The sequence below is a fragment of the Lynx rufus genome, unplaced genomic scaffold, assembly GCF_022079265.1.
Source record: "Lynx rufus isolate CCGP_SWC_20201006 ecotype Redwood Valley unplaced genomic scaffold, mLynRuf1.p SCAF_3, whole genome shotgun sequence".
NCBI lineage: Eukaryota > Metazoa > Chordata > Mammalia > Carnivora > Felidae > Lynx > Lynx rufus.
This window is the reverse complement of record NW_025814845.1, coordinates 32215938-32233700: the sequence shown is the minus strand read 5'-3', so window position 1 is coordinate 32233700 and position 17763 is coordinate 32215938. Positions and strand designations below refer to the sequence as shown.

Sequence of the window (17763 nt, the reverse complement as noted above, 5' to 3'; positions counted from 1 at the left end):
CCTAGGAGGAAATTGGATATAATCATGTACCTTCCCATATGGCAGTGACATGGGACTAACAAATGGCAAGTGGGAAGGGGAGAGAAGATATAAACAGTATAGAGTGAAGTATAAGGAGGAAAACACAGTTAAAAAAAAAAAAAGTGAAGAATTTGTGACCATAAGAACCAGAATCAAATTGTGTGTGTGTATGCGTATAACAATTTTATATCTTCAAAAATAAAACTGGAATGTTATTTCACTTAAAATGTACAATACGCAAAATGCTCTGCAAAGGTAAAAAAAAATGTACACCAACATAAATTTTCATGATTTTCTAATACATGACACTTTTGGATCAAAAAATTACCATTACAAACCCTTTAATCAAATGTTTATTTTTTGTTTCCAGCATTACAATCTGCTGTGATTCATAAACTTCCATCTAAGTTAAGTTTTTAGCCACTGACCTCATACAAGTAGTTAGGTTCTTACATCAACCCCCACTTATCCAGCATAGAATCACCCAGCTACAACTCTTGCATGGACAATGCTCACTACCACCCTGAACAACTTAAAGTGCATGAGTTATTCTGATGAATGGAGACACAGCTGTAGTTTTGCACTAAATTTTTCATTACTGAATTGTATGTTTTTTCACCTTGGTACCTTATCACTAGAAAGCTACTTACTTACATAATGTTTTAACCATATATTATGATAAATGCCCATTTATAACTGTAAGAAACTCATGTTACAGACACACTATTGACTATGATATTATACAAAATCATGGCCACAAGTTTCCGCATAAGAGATTTACTTCTCTTTCTCTTAAAGCAAGAAATATCTCACAGTTCAGATTTACATGAGTAGTGCCTTTTAAAATAAATTAAAAATAAAATGCTGTCCCGTCTGTAAAATTATAAATATTTCTAGTCCATTTTACAGAATTTTAAAATGCTTATAAATGCATTACCGCCTAGTAAATACACATTATGGCACTGAAGCCAGTTAAAAAACAAAACAAAACAAAAAAACCCAGCCATCAAACTGGTCTATGGAAACATCCAGGGTTATTCTGTATCTCCTACACTGGAAAAATTAAACTAAATAAAGAAAAAAGTAAAGGAGAGATAAGAAATTTACAAAATGGCAACTACTACAACCTAAAAGGTGGACTGAAATGTCCTCCTTCAATTCAGGAACTAAGCCGTTTCTGGAATGAACATTTATGGATAACTAGGATAGGAGAGTGTTCCTCTTAATGCTCAGGGCAGAATTATGTAGAAATAATTTCCACATTCTGTAAGGAAAAAACAGAGTGACTATTTAAAAACTAAATTTAGCCAGAACGTTCAAGATTGGCAGGTTCTGATGGAGTGACATCTTCAAAGGTAACAAAATTAAAACTCATAATCCTATGGATGATGCTTATTTTTACAAATGTAAAGAAAGGAAACATGATCGCAAGATACAATATACCCTGACAGGGTAAAATGAAAAATTATGAACAATTTAAGTAACTAAAATGTTCTCTATTGAAACATAAAAACATGATTTCCAAATTGATTCAACTTGTAATAGGTCCCTTACAAGGATGAAGTAGTCATTCTGTAGATGCTGAACTGCCCTTCACATTAAATACTTCCTCATCTTCAAAAAAAACAGCTTCTGAATGGCCCTGACACCTTCAGTACAGGAGAGCAGGCTCGCGGACTTGTTTCCAAGGCTTTCCTCCAAAGAGATTCATTCAATAAAATCTATAATATCTCCAAATCTACATGTCGAACTTCGGGATTTCGTTTCTGGAAGGAAAAATCACCACCACATTATTCATAGCAAAACTGAATTTTGTTTCCTTCTATTCTGTTAGATCACTAAAGCCACTGACAACATTTGGTCAAACGACTTCAGTGTAGCATATTAGCAAGATAAAAATCAATAGATGAATACTACACACTATAAACAATATGGTAAGTAGGTAGCCCCATCTCCCTGAGTTTGTTCAAATGTTAGTTAATACATTAATGGATGAAGAACCTAGTATGTGCCAAGCATTGCAAAGCACTGTAAATACACTCGTTTGTGGTGAAAAGAAAATCACTGTAAAACAGTAACAATCTGAAGAAATAAGCTGACATTCACTTATTTTATATATTTTAGCAACACCCCATACAGTCTTGTGGCAGGCACTGTGCTAAATAGTGGAGCTGGAGCTATGATTATTAGTAAGTCTGTTCTTGACCTTGATGGACTCAGTTTAGCCAGCAAGACCAGTGTATCAGTAACCATCTACAAGTGAAAGCATTGCGGCTAATAAAAATAGCAGTTAACATTTAATAAGCAGTCACCCTTATGTCAAGTACCATGCTAAGTAAGGGGCTTCACGTGCATGTGTGTTTTAAAATCCTCATAACTGAATTATTTCCATTTTATATATGGGAAAATTGAAGTTTGAAGAAATTAACTAACCTACCTACGTTATGAGCTACTAAGTGACGAAGCCAGGATACATTCCGGACCTCAAGCTCCTAACTACTACAATGAATGCACTGAAACGCTAACTCGGGGAACAAAACCGCCAGATCTATTACTTTAACTCATGAGATTGAGTAAGACTTCACTGAGAGTATCTACACAAGGCCTGAAAGTAGTGAGTTTTCCAGATAGATGATGACGAGGATCATCATCTAGACAGAGGAAACGATACAAGCAAAGTCAGCCGGAGAAGGGTGTACTGGCCATATGGTATAGTTAGCCACAGGGGTTGCAAAAAGGGCAGGATCAGTAATGAGGCTGGAAAGGCAGGCAGAAACCAGGTTGTGAAAAATTTTAAATGCCGGCTTAAGGAACTTCAACAACAGAAAGTATCTTTATTACATTCCTATTCTATGCCAGGCACTGAAGTATACAACAATGAACAGGAAACAAAACAGTACTTGTCTTCAACGAACGTCTGTCCAGTGAGGAAATACAGGTTAAGTAAGCAGGCACTTAGAGTAGTCTGCTACTTAAAGAGCAAGGTAAAGGTCTTGGGGTTGTATCTTTATGGGTACAAAAAGGAAGGACACCTAAATCTGGGAGTGGGGGGAGGGATTAAAAGTGTAATAAAATGTAATATAATGACATTATGAGAATGGAGGACAGAGAGAACATATAAAACTATATAACTAACTTACATCTATCGAAGAGGAAATAAATAATGTGGAAGCAGTTTAAGACCTTCCTATAGAAATATGGCAGTAAATCTAAAAGAAATACTAAAAATGGTTGCTTCTAAGCATGACTGAGGATGGTGAGGCAGGTGACACTTCTGTTTATAAGCTTTTCAGTTCTGTTAGACTTTATAAATTGTGTATATTATTTTTTTGATATTATTTGATAAAAATTATAAAAGTAGGGGCGCCTGACTGGCTCAGTTGGAAGAGCATGCAACTCTTGATCTTGGGGTCATGAGTTCGGGCCGATGCTGGGTGTAGAGATTATTAAGTAAATATTAAACCAATCAATCAACATGGGGAAAAAGCTCTTCTAAGTGATTCTGATAATCAGTCAGGATTAGGAACATCTGCACATTACTCAAAGGAATTCAGTTATAAAGGCAAGAATCTGATATAACACTAGCGTTAGCTCCAGCTAGAGCATTTTATTGAGTGTGCACTGGCATTCTTCTTATGACTAGTTTTGTTCCAGTGTACCTGGGGGTACTCTCCTCTTGGATACTAATATGAGAGTGGCCAGGGGACCCCCAAGCATAGGGGTACACTTTTGTTCTCAATTTTCTCTTTACCTTAAACTATTTGCTCTTTTCTAGAATTCCTTAAATTCAATACAGAATAAAAAAAGATTTCCTCTAACAGAAATGAAACTGAATTTTATTTTCTCTTTCCAATCCACCCTAACCCATCCCAATATGACTTTAAAAAGTTTAGGTATTAATGGAAAATTTGAAATTATTCTGTCTAAAAAAACCACTATATGTAAAATGTATACCAAAAAAAATCTAATCTCAAGAAAAAGAAACTGAGGCACCTGGGTGGCTCAGTCAGTTAAGTGACCGACTTCAGCTCATGATCTCACGGTTTGTGAGTTCAAGCCCTGCATCGGCTGTCAGCTCAGAGCCTAGAGACTGTGTCTCCCTTTCTCTCTATGCCTCCCTAGCTTGTGCCCTTTCAAAAATAAATAAACTTTAAGAAAAAAGAAAGTAAAAACTTGATGTATTCTGTTTTAAAATCAAGTTTTTTTAGAGAAAATTATCAAATTCCTAACATGAAATGTGCCAAATACGAAGACAGGCACAACATGAATGAATAAAAAAAATAGGATTAATACCCTTAGATTTTAATGTTTAGTGCCTAATAAGGTATCACGTGCATATAGCAGAAACAGAGCTGAAAAAACAGAGCTGAAAATCAATAATTGGTGTTCAATTTGTAATTTTCATTCATTTGTTCTACAGATACTTATTGATTTATTATGTCCCAGGCACTATTCAACTTGAATTAGAACATTTTACATAGCACAAATTTATTTCAACACTCATATTTTAGAGAGATAAAAACCAAATAGTGTAATTTTATAATGTTGCAGACTCAAAAAAATGCTACAGGAGGATGCAATTCAAGAAGCAAAAGACAGAGTAAAGGGCACAGCATTTAACTGGAATACTACTTATTAGGAATTTGCAAATACTATGGCATCATCCCACTGAATTAATTTCCCATAGAAGTACTGCTTCCCAAACATAAAAAACTTCATAGAAGAAGATTGAAATATAGAGGTAAAGCAAAAAAATTTTAGTTAACAGTTCAAAGAACTTAATATATATTTCACATTTATACTACATGATTAGCTTCTATACTATACATTAGCTTCTATTATTTTTAATGTTTTTACATAGAACTATGCAAGTTGTAAGGACACCTGGGTGGCTTAATCAGCTGAGAATCTGACTCTTGATTTTGACTCAGGTCATGGTCCCAGTGTCGTAGGATTGAGCCCCGTGTCATTCTCCACACTGAATGTAGAGCCTGCTTAGGATTTTTTTCTCTCTCTTTCCCTCTGCCCCTCTCCCCTGCTGTGCACTCTCTCTCATTAAAATTTGAAGAAAAAAAAAAAAGGAACTATGCAGGTTATAGATTATAGCCAAAAATACTATCTATTTTAATAATTATCAGATAAATGGCATCACTCAATAGAGATGGCTAGACTGCTGAATTTTATTGTTGAGTGTGACTTTCCAAAGTGATTCAATAATTATTCAAATTTAAATTGAGAAGACAACCATGCTTAGATACTAAAAAAGGGAATATGCCAAAGTTTTAGTTTTCAAAAGATGATCAGCTTATTTTCAAAACAAGATAAAAGAATTAAATTTATGCCCTCTCCTGGTTTAGTTCCTCAATTAGGAAGAACTTTTCTTTAACATTAATTATGCCTTATTACCTTAGAGAGGATTCTAACCTGAAAGTATGGGTTAAACTTTGCTTCCTGGTTTAAAAGTCTTATATAATTCAGAAACACATGAGTTAGTTCAGTGCGTTAAAGATTTAATAGCTTCTAATTAAAGCACAAAGCTAAACAAAACCAATAAATTTATCTGATTGTGATAAGAGTAAATATAGTTAAGAATGACCAATTTGTTAATTATTCTCATATCTGGCTTCCGACTTATTGTTTCTATTAACGAGTAAAGCTAAAATACAGATTTAGTCTAAAAGCTCATTATTTTATCCTTTCCAGGGAAATTTTTTAAAAAAGATAGAATGGAAAAGCAAAGTTTATTCATTCTTGTGTCACCCTGCACAAAAATAATCATCTTGCGTTATATTTGGAAAAGTGACTTTCAAAGTGTGGTCCAAAGGTTCTGACACCTTTTCAAGGGAGACTCCAAGGTCAAAGCTATTTTTATAACACTGATGTTATTTGCCTTTACTATGCTGGTATTTCCTCTGACGACATAAAAGCAATGGTAGATAAAATTGATGGCATCTTTGCACAATTCAAGGCAACTGCCACCCAACTCATATTAATGGAGTCATTGTGTTCCTTTACTGGCAGACACATTAAAAAAAAAAAAAAGCCAGTTTCACTTTAAAAAGTCCTTCATGAAGTAGTAAAAACATTGGTTTATTAAACCTCAACGCCTGAGTACACTTTTTAAAATGTTCTGTGACAAAATGGGGAGTATTCTTAGACCTTCCTGCTTCACACTGAGGTCTGAAGTCACAAAGAGAAGCACTCTGGGACGAGCTGGAGTTATGAGCTAAATCAGATGCTTGTTTACATAACACCATGTAGGAGCGCCTGGCTGGCTCCGTTGGTAGAGCATGCAAGTCTTGAGCTCAGGGTTGTGGGTCGTGAGTTCAAGCCCTACCTTGAGGGTGGAGTCTTCTTAACAACAACAACAACAACAACAACAACAAGTGAGCTATCTAAGTAAACCCCATTTTTACTTGAAAGAAAAATGAACAAACTACGGTTATTCAAATTGGGTATTTGGCAGGGATCTTCTTAAAAAATGAACAAAATGAAAAAAAAATGAACAAAATGAATCTGTTACTTCAAGGAAAACAACAGTATTTGTTGCTAATGGTAAAATGCAAGCTTTCAAATGAATATTAGAATGCTGAAAAACTTGTATCTACCACCGTGACCTTGACAGCTTCCGAATACTTAGAAATGTGTCACCATTTGAAAGATGTGCATAAATTCATTGAGTATTTCCCAAATGGCCAATTCATAACATTCTGGAATCATGCATGGATTAAGAGATCCATCCAGAGTACAAAGACAGACCAACAAATTTTAATAGTGTACAGTAGATAATTAATCATACCCCAAGAGAGGTCTGGCCTTTGCCCTTGGCTACTGAGAGGTGATTGTTAGGCCCTTGGAATGTCCTGGCTGAAAATTTTGTCTTTGTTTATCTTTGGCCACACAATATCCGCTATATATCCAAATGGGACTAGAGACTAAAAGTGTCAGCTCTTCCTTGGAGTGGCTAGAGATGAAAGGTTGACCACTTAGCAGTCAACTATGGAGCCCCAGTAAGATCTCTGGACACCAAGGCTCAGTTAAGGTTCCCTGATTAATACTCTGCAAACTGCCACACATCATTGTCAGGAAAGTAACAGTGTCCATGACTCCATAGCAGAGAGGACAACTGAAACTGTGTTTAGAACTCTCTCCTGTGCACTTCTTCCCTTGGCTAGTTTTAATCCTTCCTTTCACTGTAATAAACCATAACCAGGGGTATAAAAGCAACCAATGAGTTCTGTGAGTCCTTTTTGTGAATTATCAAACCTAGGATGATAGGAGGAATCCCTTGAACTTTGTAACTGGTGCCAGAAAGGAGGGTGATCTTGTGAACTGTGTCCCTTAACTTCACAAACAGTATGTGGAAAGTTCTTTGATATGGTTTCAGATTCCACATTGCAACTAAGCTTTAAGAGGCTACCAGGTGTCAGGTATGGGTTTAACATCACATAAGAATACCACAATTATCTGAAAAGGCTTTAAGAATACTTACAAAGACTACTCCCTTTTCTTTATATCCTTCAACCAAAACAATGTACGTCAACAGAATAAATGCAGAAGCAGATATGGGAATCCAACGGTCTTAGATTTTTACAAAAATGTGAAACAATATCACTCTTCTATTTTTTTCATTTTAGAAACTATAGTTATTTTTCATTAAAATATTATTTATATTAACATGAAATGAATAAATATTTTTAAAATTCTCAGTTTTAATTTATGATTTGGTAAATATCAATAAAGTATTATAATTTGAATAAATAAAAGCTGTTTGGGTCCTCAATAATTTTTAAGAATGTAAAGAATCCGAAGACCAAAATAATTGAGAATTGCTCCTCTAAAACTTGAAAATCATGTTGTAAACTATAATATTAACATAAACAAAATTGTATTATTTGATGTCCTATTAATCTGATCAGATATCTAGACTCTAAAAGAAAAGATAGTAAGTAGTGATAGAAATTCTTCCCTTCAATATTTTTCTTTTTAAGACAGAGAGAGAGAGAGAGAAAGCGAGCGCACATGCACATACTTAAGCAGGCCCCATGCCCAGTGAAATGCCACACATGGGGCTCTATCTCATGACCCTAGATCATGACTTGAGCCAAAATCAAGAGTTGGATGCTTAACTGACTGAGCCGCCCAGGCACCCCTATTTCCCTTCAGTTTTTAACAAAAGAACGGTCAACATCAAGAAAGATGTGTTCCCTTCAACAAGCTATGTATGTCAAAGATCTTTTATAAGTTTTATTTATTGCAAAAACTTGAACTCAAGAGCCAATGAAAGACAATCTGAAAACACTGAGATGTGTTTAAAGATAGTCTAATCAGGGGGGTGCCTTGGTGCCTCAGTCTGACTTCGGCTCAGGTCATGATCTCACAGTGTCTGACTTCGGCTCAGGTCATGATCTCACAGTTCGTGGGTTCAAGCCCCACACTGGGTTCTGTGCTGACAGCTCAGAGCCTGGAGCCTGCTTCAGATTCTGTCTCCCTCTCTCTGCCCTCCCTCCCTTGCTCGTGCTGTCTCTCAAAAATAAACATTAAAAAAAAAAAAAGATACTCTTATCAGGTAATACTTCAGTAAAAAACCAATAGATTGTAATGATCTCCAACTGAACAGAAGCAAAAAGAAAATATAAAATGACAGATGGAGTAAAAGGAAGATTGATGCATGCTCAAGGACACATTCTATTTTTTCAAACTTTTGAACAAAATCTGAAGTTTCCCTTTTATCTTTCTCTAGAAACTTACAAAATACTTTTTATTTCAAAACAAAAAATCTCTATTTCGGAAAACTAAGCAAGCAGTATAGAATAGTGGTTGAAAGTACAGATTTTGGAATTGAATGACAAAGGTTCAAATCCCAATCCCTTACCTTCCTTGAGTAAATTACCCAACTTCTCTAACCCAGTAATTTTTCTGTTTCACAACTACCAGTCATACACCATGGGGTTACTAAGAAGGTAAATGCATACACGGGATACAATTAGCAGTGTCTGCCACAGCATAAGTAGTTAAAAACAGGTGGCATTATTATTATTACAAAGACATCTTACTTTCAGTTCCTTCTCAAGTCTGTCTACTTCAGCTCCTAAAGTATCAATAATATTTTCTCCATGTTTAAGCATAAAGGTTTCTAGTTCTTCAGGAGTTTTCACTTCTTGAATTTCCTATAAAGAAAATGAAAGCAGAAAAACAAAATAACTTTAAAAAAAATCATAGTAGTACACTGATGATTTCTTTAAAAAATCGTAACACCATTAAGTTTGATGAAAATGAAAAACTTTCACACAATAGGCGATGGATGACCTAGTTCTGAAAAAATTTAATTGAACAAAAAATTGAGTATAATACTTCACAGAGGTAGCTTACCAAAATCAGTGGGAACAGAACAGACTATTCAATAAATAGTGCCAGGGCAATTATTTTTCATAGGAAAAAAGTATTAAATCCCTACTGCAAATCATTAAAAAAACAAATAATTCTAAGTGAATTAAAAAACTATGAGTAGAAAACCAACCACAATATTTTTAGAGAAAAAGGAGAATATTTTTATGATACTGGGAAAAGGAAGGATTTCTTGAACAAGATAATAAAAAGCCTAGAGAAAAAGATTACAAATTTAACATAAAGTTTAAAAATGCATTAAGCCTTCTGTACAACAAAGTGAAACAGTAAATCACAAACTAGTATACACAACTGAGGAAGGATTCGTGTCGAGCATATTACAAATAAAATGTTTATAAATCTGTCAGAAGAACAGAAATTAACTAAATAAACAAGCAAGTAGAGGAAATCCCAACGGTTAATAAATTTCAGTGCTTACTAACCTTGTTACTACTACCAGGGGGAATATAAATTATAATTAAATATAAATTGTAATTCTCATATTTATAATGACAATTTAAAAACTGTCAATACAATACCACCTAGTAAGAATGTAAAATAATAGAAACTCTGATATACTAATGATGGAAGTTAAACTGACACACTTTACACAATTTGCCAATACCTAGGGAAGCTGAGGGTAAGTTTACTCAATAGCCCATCTATTTTAAATCTAGCTGTACACTACTCTAAAGAAATTCTTGCATAGGTGAACAAGAAAATGTATGAGAATGACACTGTGGACAGAAATGTCCAAGTGGAGACTGGATAAATAAATTACAACAGATTCACTAGAGAATACTATATAGCAATTAAAATAAATTAACTAGAGGTATATGTACATATTAATATGGGAGAATCTCACAACCATGCTGTTAAACAAACTGTAGAGGAAATCAGACAGTATATCATTTATATCAATTTTTAAATATCCAACATGCTGCTATATACTACTATGTTAAGAAAAATATGCTGAAAAGTATAAAAACTGAATGGAAATGACAGTACTAAATTCAAAACAATTTTTAGTTCTAGGGATGGAGGAAGGAGAATGGGATCTAAAAGGAGAAAACCAAAGCTTCACCCATTTTTATAACAATTGCTTGTTTTTAATTCTAAGTAAATACAGTACAATAAAATGTGAAGATTTGACAAAGGCAAGTGGTAACCGGTGCACTGTTCATTATATCATCCTCTGTAAATTCTCTTTTAAATTTAATTCTTAGTTTTAAAAAGCATGGGTTTTGGAGTCAGAGATCTAAATTCATATCTGACTCCATACTGTGGCTCTGCAATTTTAGGCAAGTTAATTAATCTTTCTGTGTCTCAATGTGCCTATGTATAAAATTGAAAATATTATTTCTTTACATCACAGCGCTGTTGAGAGTAAATCAGACAACATATATAAAATGCCTGGCATGTAACAAGCACTGGAACAGTAAGTTTGCTCTTCTGCTGTCTCTGACCCAATCTACAGTAAATAGAAGGGTTTTGTCTCATTTTGGAACCCTAAGAAGTTGAAGGCTGAAGTGATTTTAAGACCTGTAACAGTTTTATTTTATTTACTTAAAAATTTAATTTTTGTAACCCTTGGCTATATAAGAAAACAATAAATACATAAACTTACCTGCAGCATTTGGTCAAAATCTTGTTTTTCTAAATATGATCTTGTAACAACTCGTCCATCAAAATCTACTTCTGCCTTAAATCTTACTTTCCCTAATCCCAGATCTGTGGCTTTAACATCATGAATTGCCCTGTAATCAACAACAACGCACACAAATTTATATACATGCACATATATATTTTAATGGCACAAAGTGCAGATTTCTTGTTTTTTCCCATCAGTGATAAAAATGGACCAAGATGGCTTTCAGAGTGTTCACCATCAAGTGCCATATATCAATATCCAAAAAAATGCCCGTTTAGCTATTTTTTCATAATGCATACAAAGATTCAAACTTTATAAATATTATAGTTTTATAAATGTTATGAATTATATAGTTGGTGGATTAAAAACAATCAACTCTAAATTGCTTTTCTACCATGTTATTTCATCTCATAATCCTTTTTTCTTTTTCCCAAAAGCTTCTTTACAAGTCTTGATACCACTGTAAAGTACTATCAGAATGAGGTTAATAATAACTACCTCATGGAATTGATATGGGGAGTAATGAACCAACACAAACATAAAATTTTAATACTGTAGCAACTACATGTAAAGCATTTAATAAATGAAATTTACTTTACAGATTATACAACACTCCCAGAGGGACCTAAGTGACTTGCCTAAGGTAATTCAGCTAGTCAACAGCAGAGGCAGGATTTCCCCTCCAGATCTTCAGAAAGGGAAGCAGATGTTCAAGTGTCATAACTGCTTTTCATCCCTTCTGCCTGCCCTAACCCTAATCAATCTTCCTTAGGAAACTAATGAGAAAGTCTTTTCTTTCTATGGTAACCACTATTAACATCTTTTCTTTACAGGATATATAAAACAATAGAAAACAGTTAATCCTGGGGATAGACAGAGCTACTGGGAAAACAAATTTAAATGAGACTCCAAATACTCTTAAAACATTTGACTCTAATTTCTGAGTGATCCTGAGCAAGTTACTAAATATTGAGTCTAAAATTCTTTAGCCATAGAAATAAAGAAGTATATTTATCAACTAGGATGAAAATAACATTTAATATTTATAAAATTATATATGCCCAAAATGAAACAAAACTTGTCCAGAAAGGCAAGAAACTATATAATTTACTCTTTTTAAAAAAGTATACCTACCTCAGTCTTAACAACATGTTTAAAAATTTCATTATTTGACTAATACTAAATTGCAGCTAATGAAAATATGCAGCTATACCTTTTCCTTATGTACTTATACAGAACTAACTGGATACAAAAGTGTTTGTGATCAGCAGTGTGTCTACTATGGCTCCCAATAAGCCCCACCTCCTGTACTCAAGCCCTTGTGCAATCCTCTCTCCTTCAATGTGGGCTAGACTTGTCCTAAACAAGGGAACATGGCAAAGTGAGGAGCTATCATTTCCAAGATTAGATGATGATCTGTGACTTTATCTTGTCCACACTCAGTATCTATTGCCTTCTCATCTTGCATACTATGATGAAGCAAGAGGCCAGGTGGGAGACACCCATGTAGTAAGGAACTAAATTCTCTCAACAATTACATGAGCGGGCTTAGAAGAAGATCCTTCCCCAGGAGATGACTCCAGTCCCAGCCAACGCCTTTTGACTGCATTGTTTTTTTTTTTTTTTTAAATATGAAATTTATTGTCAAATTGGTTTCCATACAACACCCAGTGCTCATCCCAACAGGTGCCCTCCTCAATACTCATCACCCACCCTCTCCTCCCTCCCACCCCTCATCAACCCTCAGATTGTTCTCAGTTTTTAAGAGTTTCCTATGTTTGGCTCCCTCCCTAATTTTTTTTCCTTCCCCTCCCCCATGGTCTTCTGTTAAGTTTCTCAGGATTCACATAAGAGTTAAAACATATGGTTATCTTTCTCTGTGTGACTTATTTCACTTAGCATCACATTCTCCAGTTCCATCCACGTTGCTATGAAAGGCCATATTTCATTCCTTCTCATTGCCATGTAGTATTCCGTTGTGTATATAAACCACAATTTTGACTGCAGTTTATAAGAAACCTAAGTACAGGACCCAGGTAAACCATGCCCATGCCCAGATTCCTGACCCACACAAACTGTGAGATAACAAATGTTGTTTTAAATCACTAAGTTTTGAAGTAATTTGCACACAGTGATAGATAACTGAAAAAACTGTATGAACTTTCTGGATTACTAACATTTATTTTTTCTACCAATTTAACCTACAGATTTCACTCTTCCAGAAAATTTCAAATCTGCCACAGTACATCTTTTTTACTTATAGCTCTTTTTTAGATTTTATAAACAATATATGCAAAATTACAAATACACATGTACCTAACAACAGGACACTGAAATACGTGAAGCAAAAACTGACAAATTTCATAACACGTTTTTGTAAACCTTATTAGCAGCATCACTGGAATAAGCTGACCTTACTGATGGGTCATTCTCCAGGAGTTCAGTCAGCCGCTGTACTTGCTCTGGCTGGATGGATCGCCCTAAGAGTGCTTCTGTGTTAGTGTAGATGAGGAACGCAGAGACTATGCCTAGTAACGTGCCCACACCCAAAGAACCTAGGCTGTCATACAGGGGATTACCTAAATAAAGTACATAAGAAGTCACTAAATTAACATTTTCTTTTTTTCTTTTTATTTTTTTCAATATATGAAATTTATTGTCAAATTGGTTTCCATACAACACCCAGTGCTCATCCCAAAAGGTGCCCTCAATACCCATCACCCACCCTCCCCTCCCTCCTACCCCCCATCAACCCTCAAGTAAATTAACATTTTCTATTATTTCAATCAGCTTTAGTGAGTAAAGAACCAGAATTAGTAAATCAAGGGACCCAAAATTCATTCTGAATTCCTTTAATGACTGTTCTAACAGGTTTACTATACTACAAAATGGGGATGCTGCAATGTGCTTCACACTACATAGGAGTATCAGGCTGTTTAATTATTTAAGATCTGTTTTCTTGCATCTGGTCATTACATGAGTGAGGGTCCAGAGCATTTTAGAGATATCATATACATATTAATAATACAATAGAGTCCATTTCTTTTTGATATATTAATAGCACTTTTCCTGTCCCATGTTGACAAAATAATTGGGAGATCAAAAGCTGAAAAAAAAACCAAAACATTTTTTGTCTATTTTTCTTATCAAGGTTCTGTGAGAGAATTAAGCCATATAAAAAATGATATGGATCACTCTTCTCATTCACTCAAGGATGATGCATAGCTAGTATCATTCTAGATACAAAGGAGAAAAGTTAACTCACTGCATGCTATAGGTACCTTAGAGCAGTGGTTCTCAAAGTACGGTTCCTTAATCAGCATCAGCATCACTTGAGAACTTGGTAAAAATGCAAGTCCTTAGGCCTCACCTAAGACTCTGAATTGGAAACTCTGGAGTTGGGACAGGCATTCATTGTCTTCTTAAGCCCTCCAGGTGATTCTGATTCTAAAGTTTGCCTTAGTTTGTTTGGACTTAATTCTCTCCCAGAACCAATGAAAAGAGTTGATTATCAGACATCAATAAATATATTTAAAATTTTCCGGGGCGCCTGGGTGGCGCAGTCGGTTAAGCGTCCGACTTCAGCCAGGTCACGATCTCGCGGTCCGTGAGTTCGAGCCCCGCGTCAGGCTCTGGGCTGATGGCTCAGAGCCTGGAGCCTATTTCCGATTCTGTGTCTCCCTCTCTCTCTGCCCCTCCCCCGTTCATGCTCTGTCTCTCTCTGTCCCAAAAATAAATAAACGTTGAAAAAAAAAATTAAATTAAAAAAAAAAATAAATAAAATAAAATAAAATTTTCCTAATAAACTTAACATACAAGGCTTTTATGATTAAACGTTTTTTATTCCAAAGATCAAATATCAATATTAAATTTAATATTAAATTAATATGCTTGGTAAACATACATTCATTTTACTAAAAAAAAATGTCAATTTACACACTAGCTTTACTAACATTTAGTCAAAATATAACACTAAAAAGTAAAATGACTAATCTGTACTACAGTGCTGGAAACGACCCACTTGTAAAACATAATCCACTAGGAAGTTTGTAATTACAGAGTTCAAAATCAAATACTGCTCTTTAAAAATACAAATTTACATCATTATTTTTATTTAAAAATATACCTATATAAATAATCCTTCAGAAAACACAGAAATATTAGTTGGAAAATGTTTTATTGATTTCTTGGCATGTTATTTAATTTAAATGAATTAACCTAGCTAATTAAAACAATGTGAAACTCTAAAAACTAAAATTTGTATAAGTTTGATCTGACTGGTTTTTATTATTTGTAAAAGAAAATCTATTAACAGTTGACTTATTCATCAAGTCTCACTTTCCTTAAGCCTAAAATTTTGCTAAGTAATAATTTGTCTAAGAAATGTCTAAAATGGGAAGGTCAATTGGAAGAACAATGCAAATATTCTGGATCACAGTGAACATTAGAGAATGCTGGTCTAGTCTTAAAATGTACATTCAAAATAAGAAAGATTCATTCATATTTCCGATTATTTTAAGAAACACTGCATGGGGCGCCTGGGTGGCTCAGTCGGTTAAGCGTCCGACTTCAGCTCAGGTCATGATCTCACGGTCTGTGGGTTCGAGCCCCGCGTCAGGCTCTGTGCTGACAGCTCAGAGCCTGGAGCCCATTTCAGATTCTGTGTCTCCCTCTCTCTGCCCCTCCCCTGTTCATGCTCTGTCTCTCTCTGTCTCAAAAATAAATAAACATTAAAAAAAATTAAAAAAAAAAAAAAAGAAACACTGCAGAAGCATGGAAGCTTACCACCTACAATTATTTCAAGTATGCAAGGGCAAATGGGTAAAAATGGAAGAAGTTCCATTCTGAGAGAACTGTAACCTCAGAAATTTAGTTTTTTTATACTAAATGGTTGTTTTAGAAATTAAAAATGATTTTTTGTCTTCTTATTTATCTGTACTGGTCTTCCAAACACTTAACTAGTTACCAAAATGAGGATAAATGCAACTAGAGAGTCCAGGAAACAGGAAAGCAACAGCAGTTGTTATTGGCACTAACAATGGAAGACAAATGAACAAGAGCCACAATACATATTTATTTAGAACTTTAGGGTTTATTAAAGTTCTCTCCCATATATCATCTTAATATACCTACAAGGTCACTAGGTCAAATATCAATAGGAAGCTCAGAGTACTTGCATAATTTATTAAGGCACATCTAGGAAGGTTAAGCACATTATAGAAATGCTCTATTAACAGCCTTTCTGCATTTCAAACAAAGAAAATTTCTAAGAGAGACATCTGAAGACTTTTGCTATCTTACTCGTCTTATACAAATAAATGGTTAGTATGGAATTAGTATTTAACAATCTCTATTGGTTTAAATTATTCAGTGATATAAAAGAAAATACCCACATATTAGACAATTACTTAAGTACTACAAATAAATCACCTGTAATTTATGAAATACTTACCTGTTATAGAAGTAAGGCCCATACACGTGGCTGCTATTATCACTCCCAAGACTGCTGCGGTATCCTCCAGTAATATAACATTTGTACTAGGATCACGACTTTCCATTACTTAATCGGTTGGGGTACAGACAAGAAAAGAAATTTTCTGAAATCCTAATTTGATACTATCAGGTAACACTTTAATAAGTATCCATTCAAAATTAAGATATAAATTAAGACAAAAATGTATGAGATCCTGATTTTAAACATCCTGTTCAATGTAAACATGACTTCATGGTTTAAATGTTGACAGTAACAAATTTAAAGTCAAATTACTTTCTTTTTTTTTTTTTTACTTTCTCTAATAATATAAGTACATACAGAAATACCATAGTTCACTTAAGTTAAAATACAAAGTATTCACGTTCATATCACACTACATTTCTCTTTTTAAAAGAGACCATATATATTGTAAGAGTCACACAGGAAAGACATTGAGATATATTTTGTACACATCTATAAGGAAAAAAGAAATAGCACTAGGCAATTTTAAAAAATAAAGGAGGTGAATGAAATAGGACACCTAAAATACATACCATATTTATAAAATGGCATTCCTTTGGCCCGAGCACTCCTACGAAGTTCATTTACAGCAACGAGAAGTGTTGCTGAAAGAAAAGCATTCATATCAGCAAGGAAAAAACTTCATGCCTCCCAGCTTTAAAGATGGCATCTCAAACTAAAGAGGCACAACACTTTTAATGCCAGGGTTGTCAATAAAGAAAAGTCCTCTATTAACTAGTCATTATCAAGACTCCAAAAATCATCACATTACAATGAATTTCTAGTATTCCCCATATTTCTAAACCGCAATAATTTTAATTTCCTGACTACAACCTAATGACCTTAATTTATTGGACAGCAACTGGTTGGCAGGCAGCACGCTAAGCACATTTACGTTTGACCCTCCCAACCTTTTGAGGCAGGTAGTGTTATCACCATTTTACAGACTGTTAAAGATAAAGGGAACACTATGCATAGCAAATGACGTTTTGGAAGTAAGCACACTATGAATTCAGCAATGAGTCAGGCAGTTTCCCACATGATGTCAGTACTTCTCTGTCATAGAACTGCTACAGATGAAATTTGCAGAAACTTTGAAACATTTTATTGCAAAGAGTGACCTTTCTGTGATGAACACTACTAAAACCCGACTTTTAAAAACTCAATATATAGTTATGTTTTTATACTTCGCTCCAAATGTTCTGAGTAT

General features: G+C 34.4%; 1 protein-coding gene across 1 annotated transcript in view; it reads right to left on the bottom strand.

The window, feature by feature from the left end:
* Window positions 1-356: 356 nt before the first annotated feature.
* Window positions 357-17763, bottom strand: part of SLC30A9 (solute carrier family 30 member 9) — an 86364-nt gene continuing 68957 nt past the window's right edge. Inside the window, exons 13-18 of the mRNA XM_047091242.1 lie at window positions 17087-17158; window positions 16512-16619; window positions 13473-13638; window positions 11036-11165; window positions 9078-9191; window positions 357-1787 (exon numbers count right to left, since the gene is read on the bottom strand). Coding sequence (XP_046947198.1) covers window positions 1743-1787; window positions 9078-9191; window positions 11036-11165; window positions 13473-13638; window positions 16512-16619; window positions 17087-17158 — 635 coding nt within the window. The 3' untranslated portion in view covers window positions 357-1742. The remainder of the gene's footprint in view (window positions 1788-9077; window positions 9192-11035; window positions 11166-13472; window positions 13639-16511; window positions 16620-17086; window positions 17159-17763) is intronic.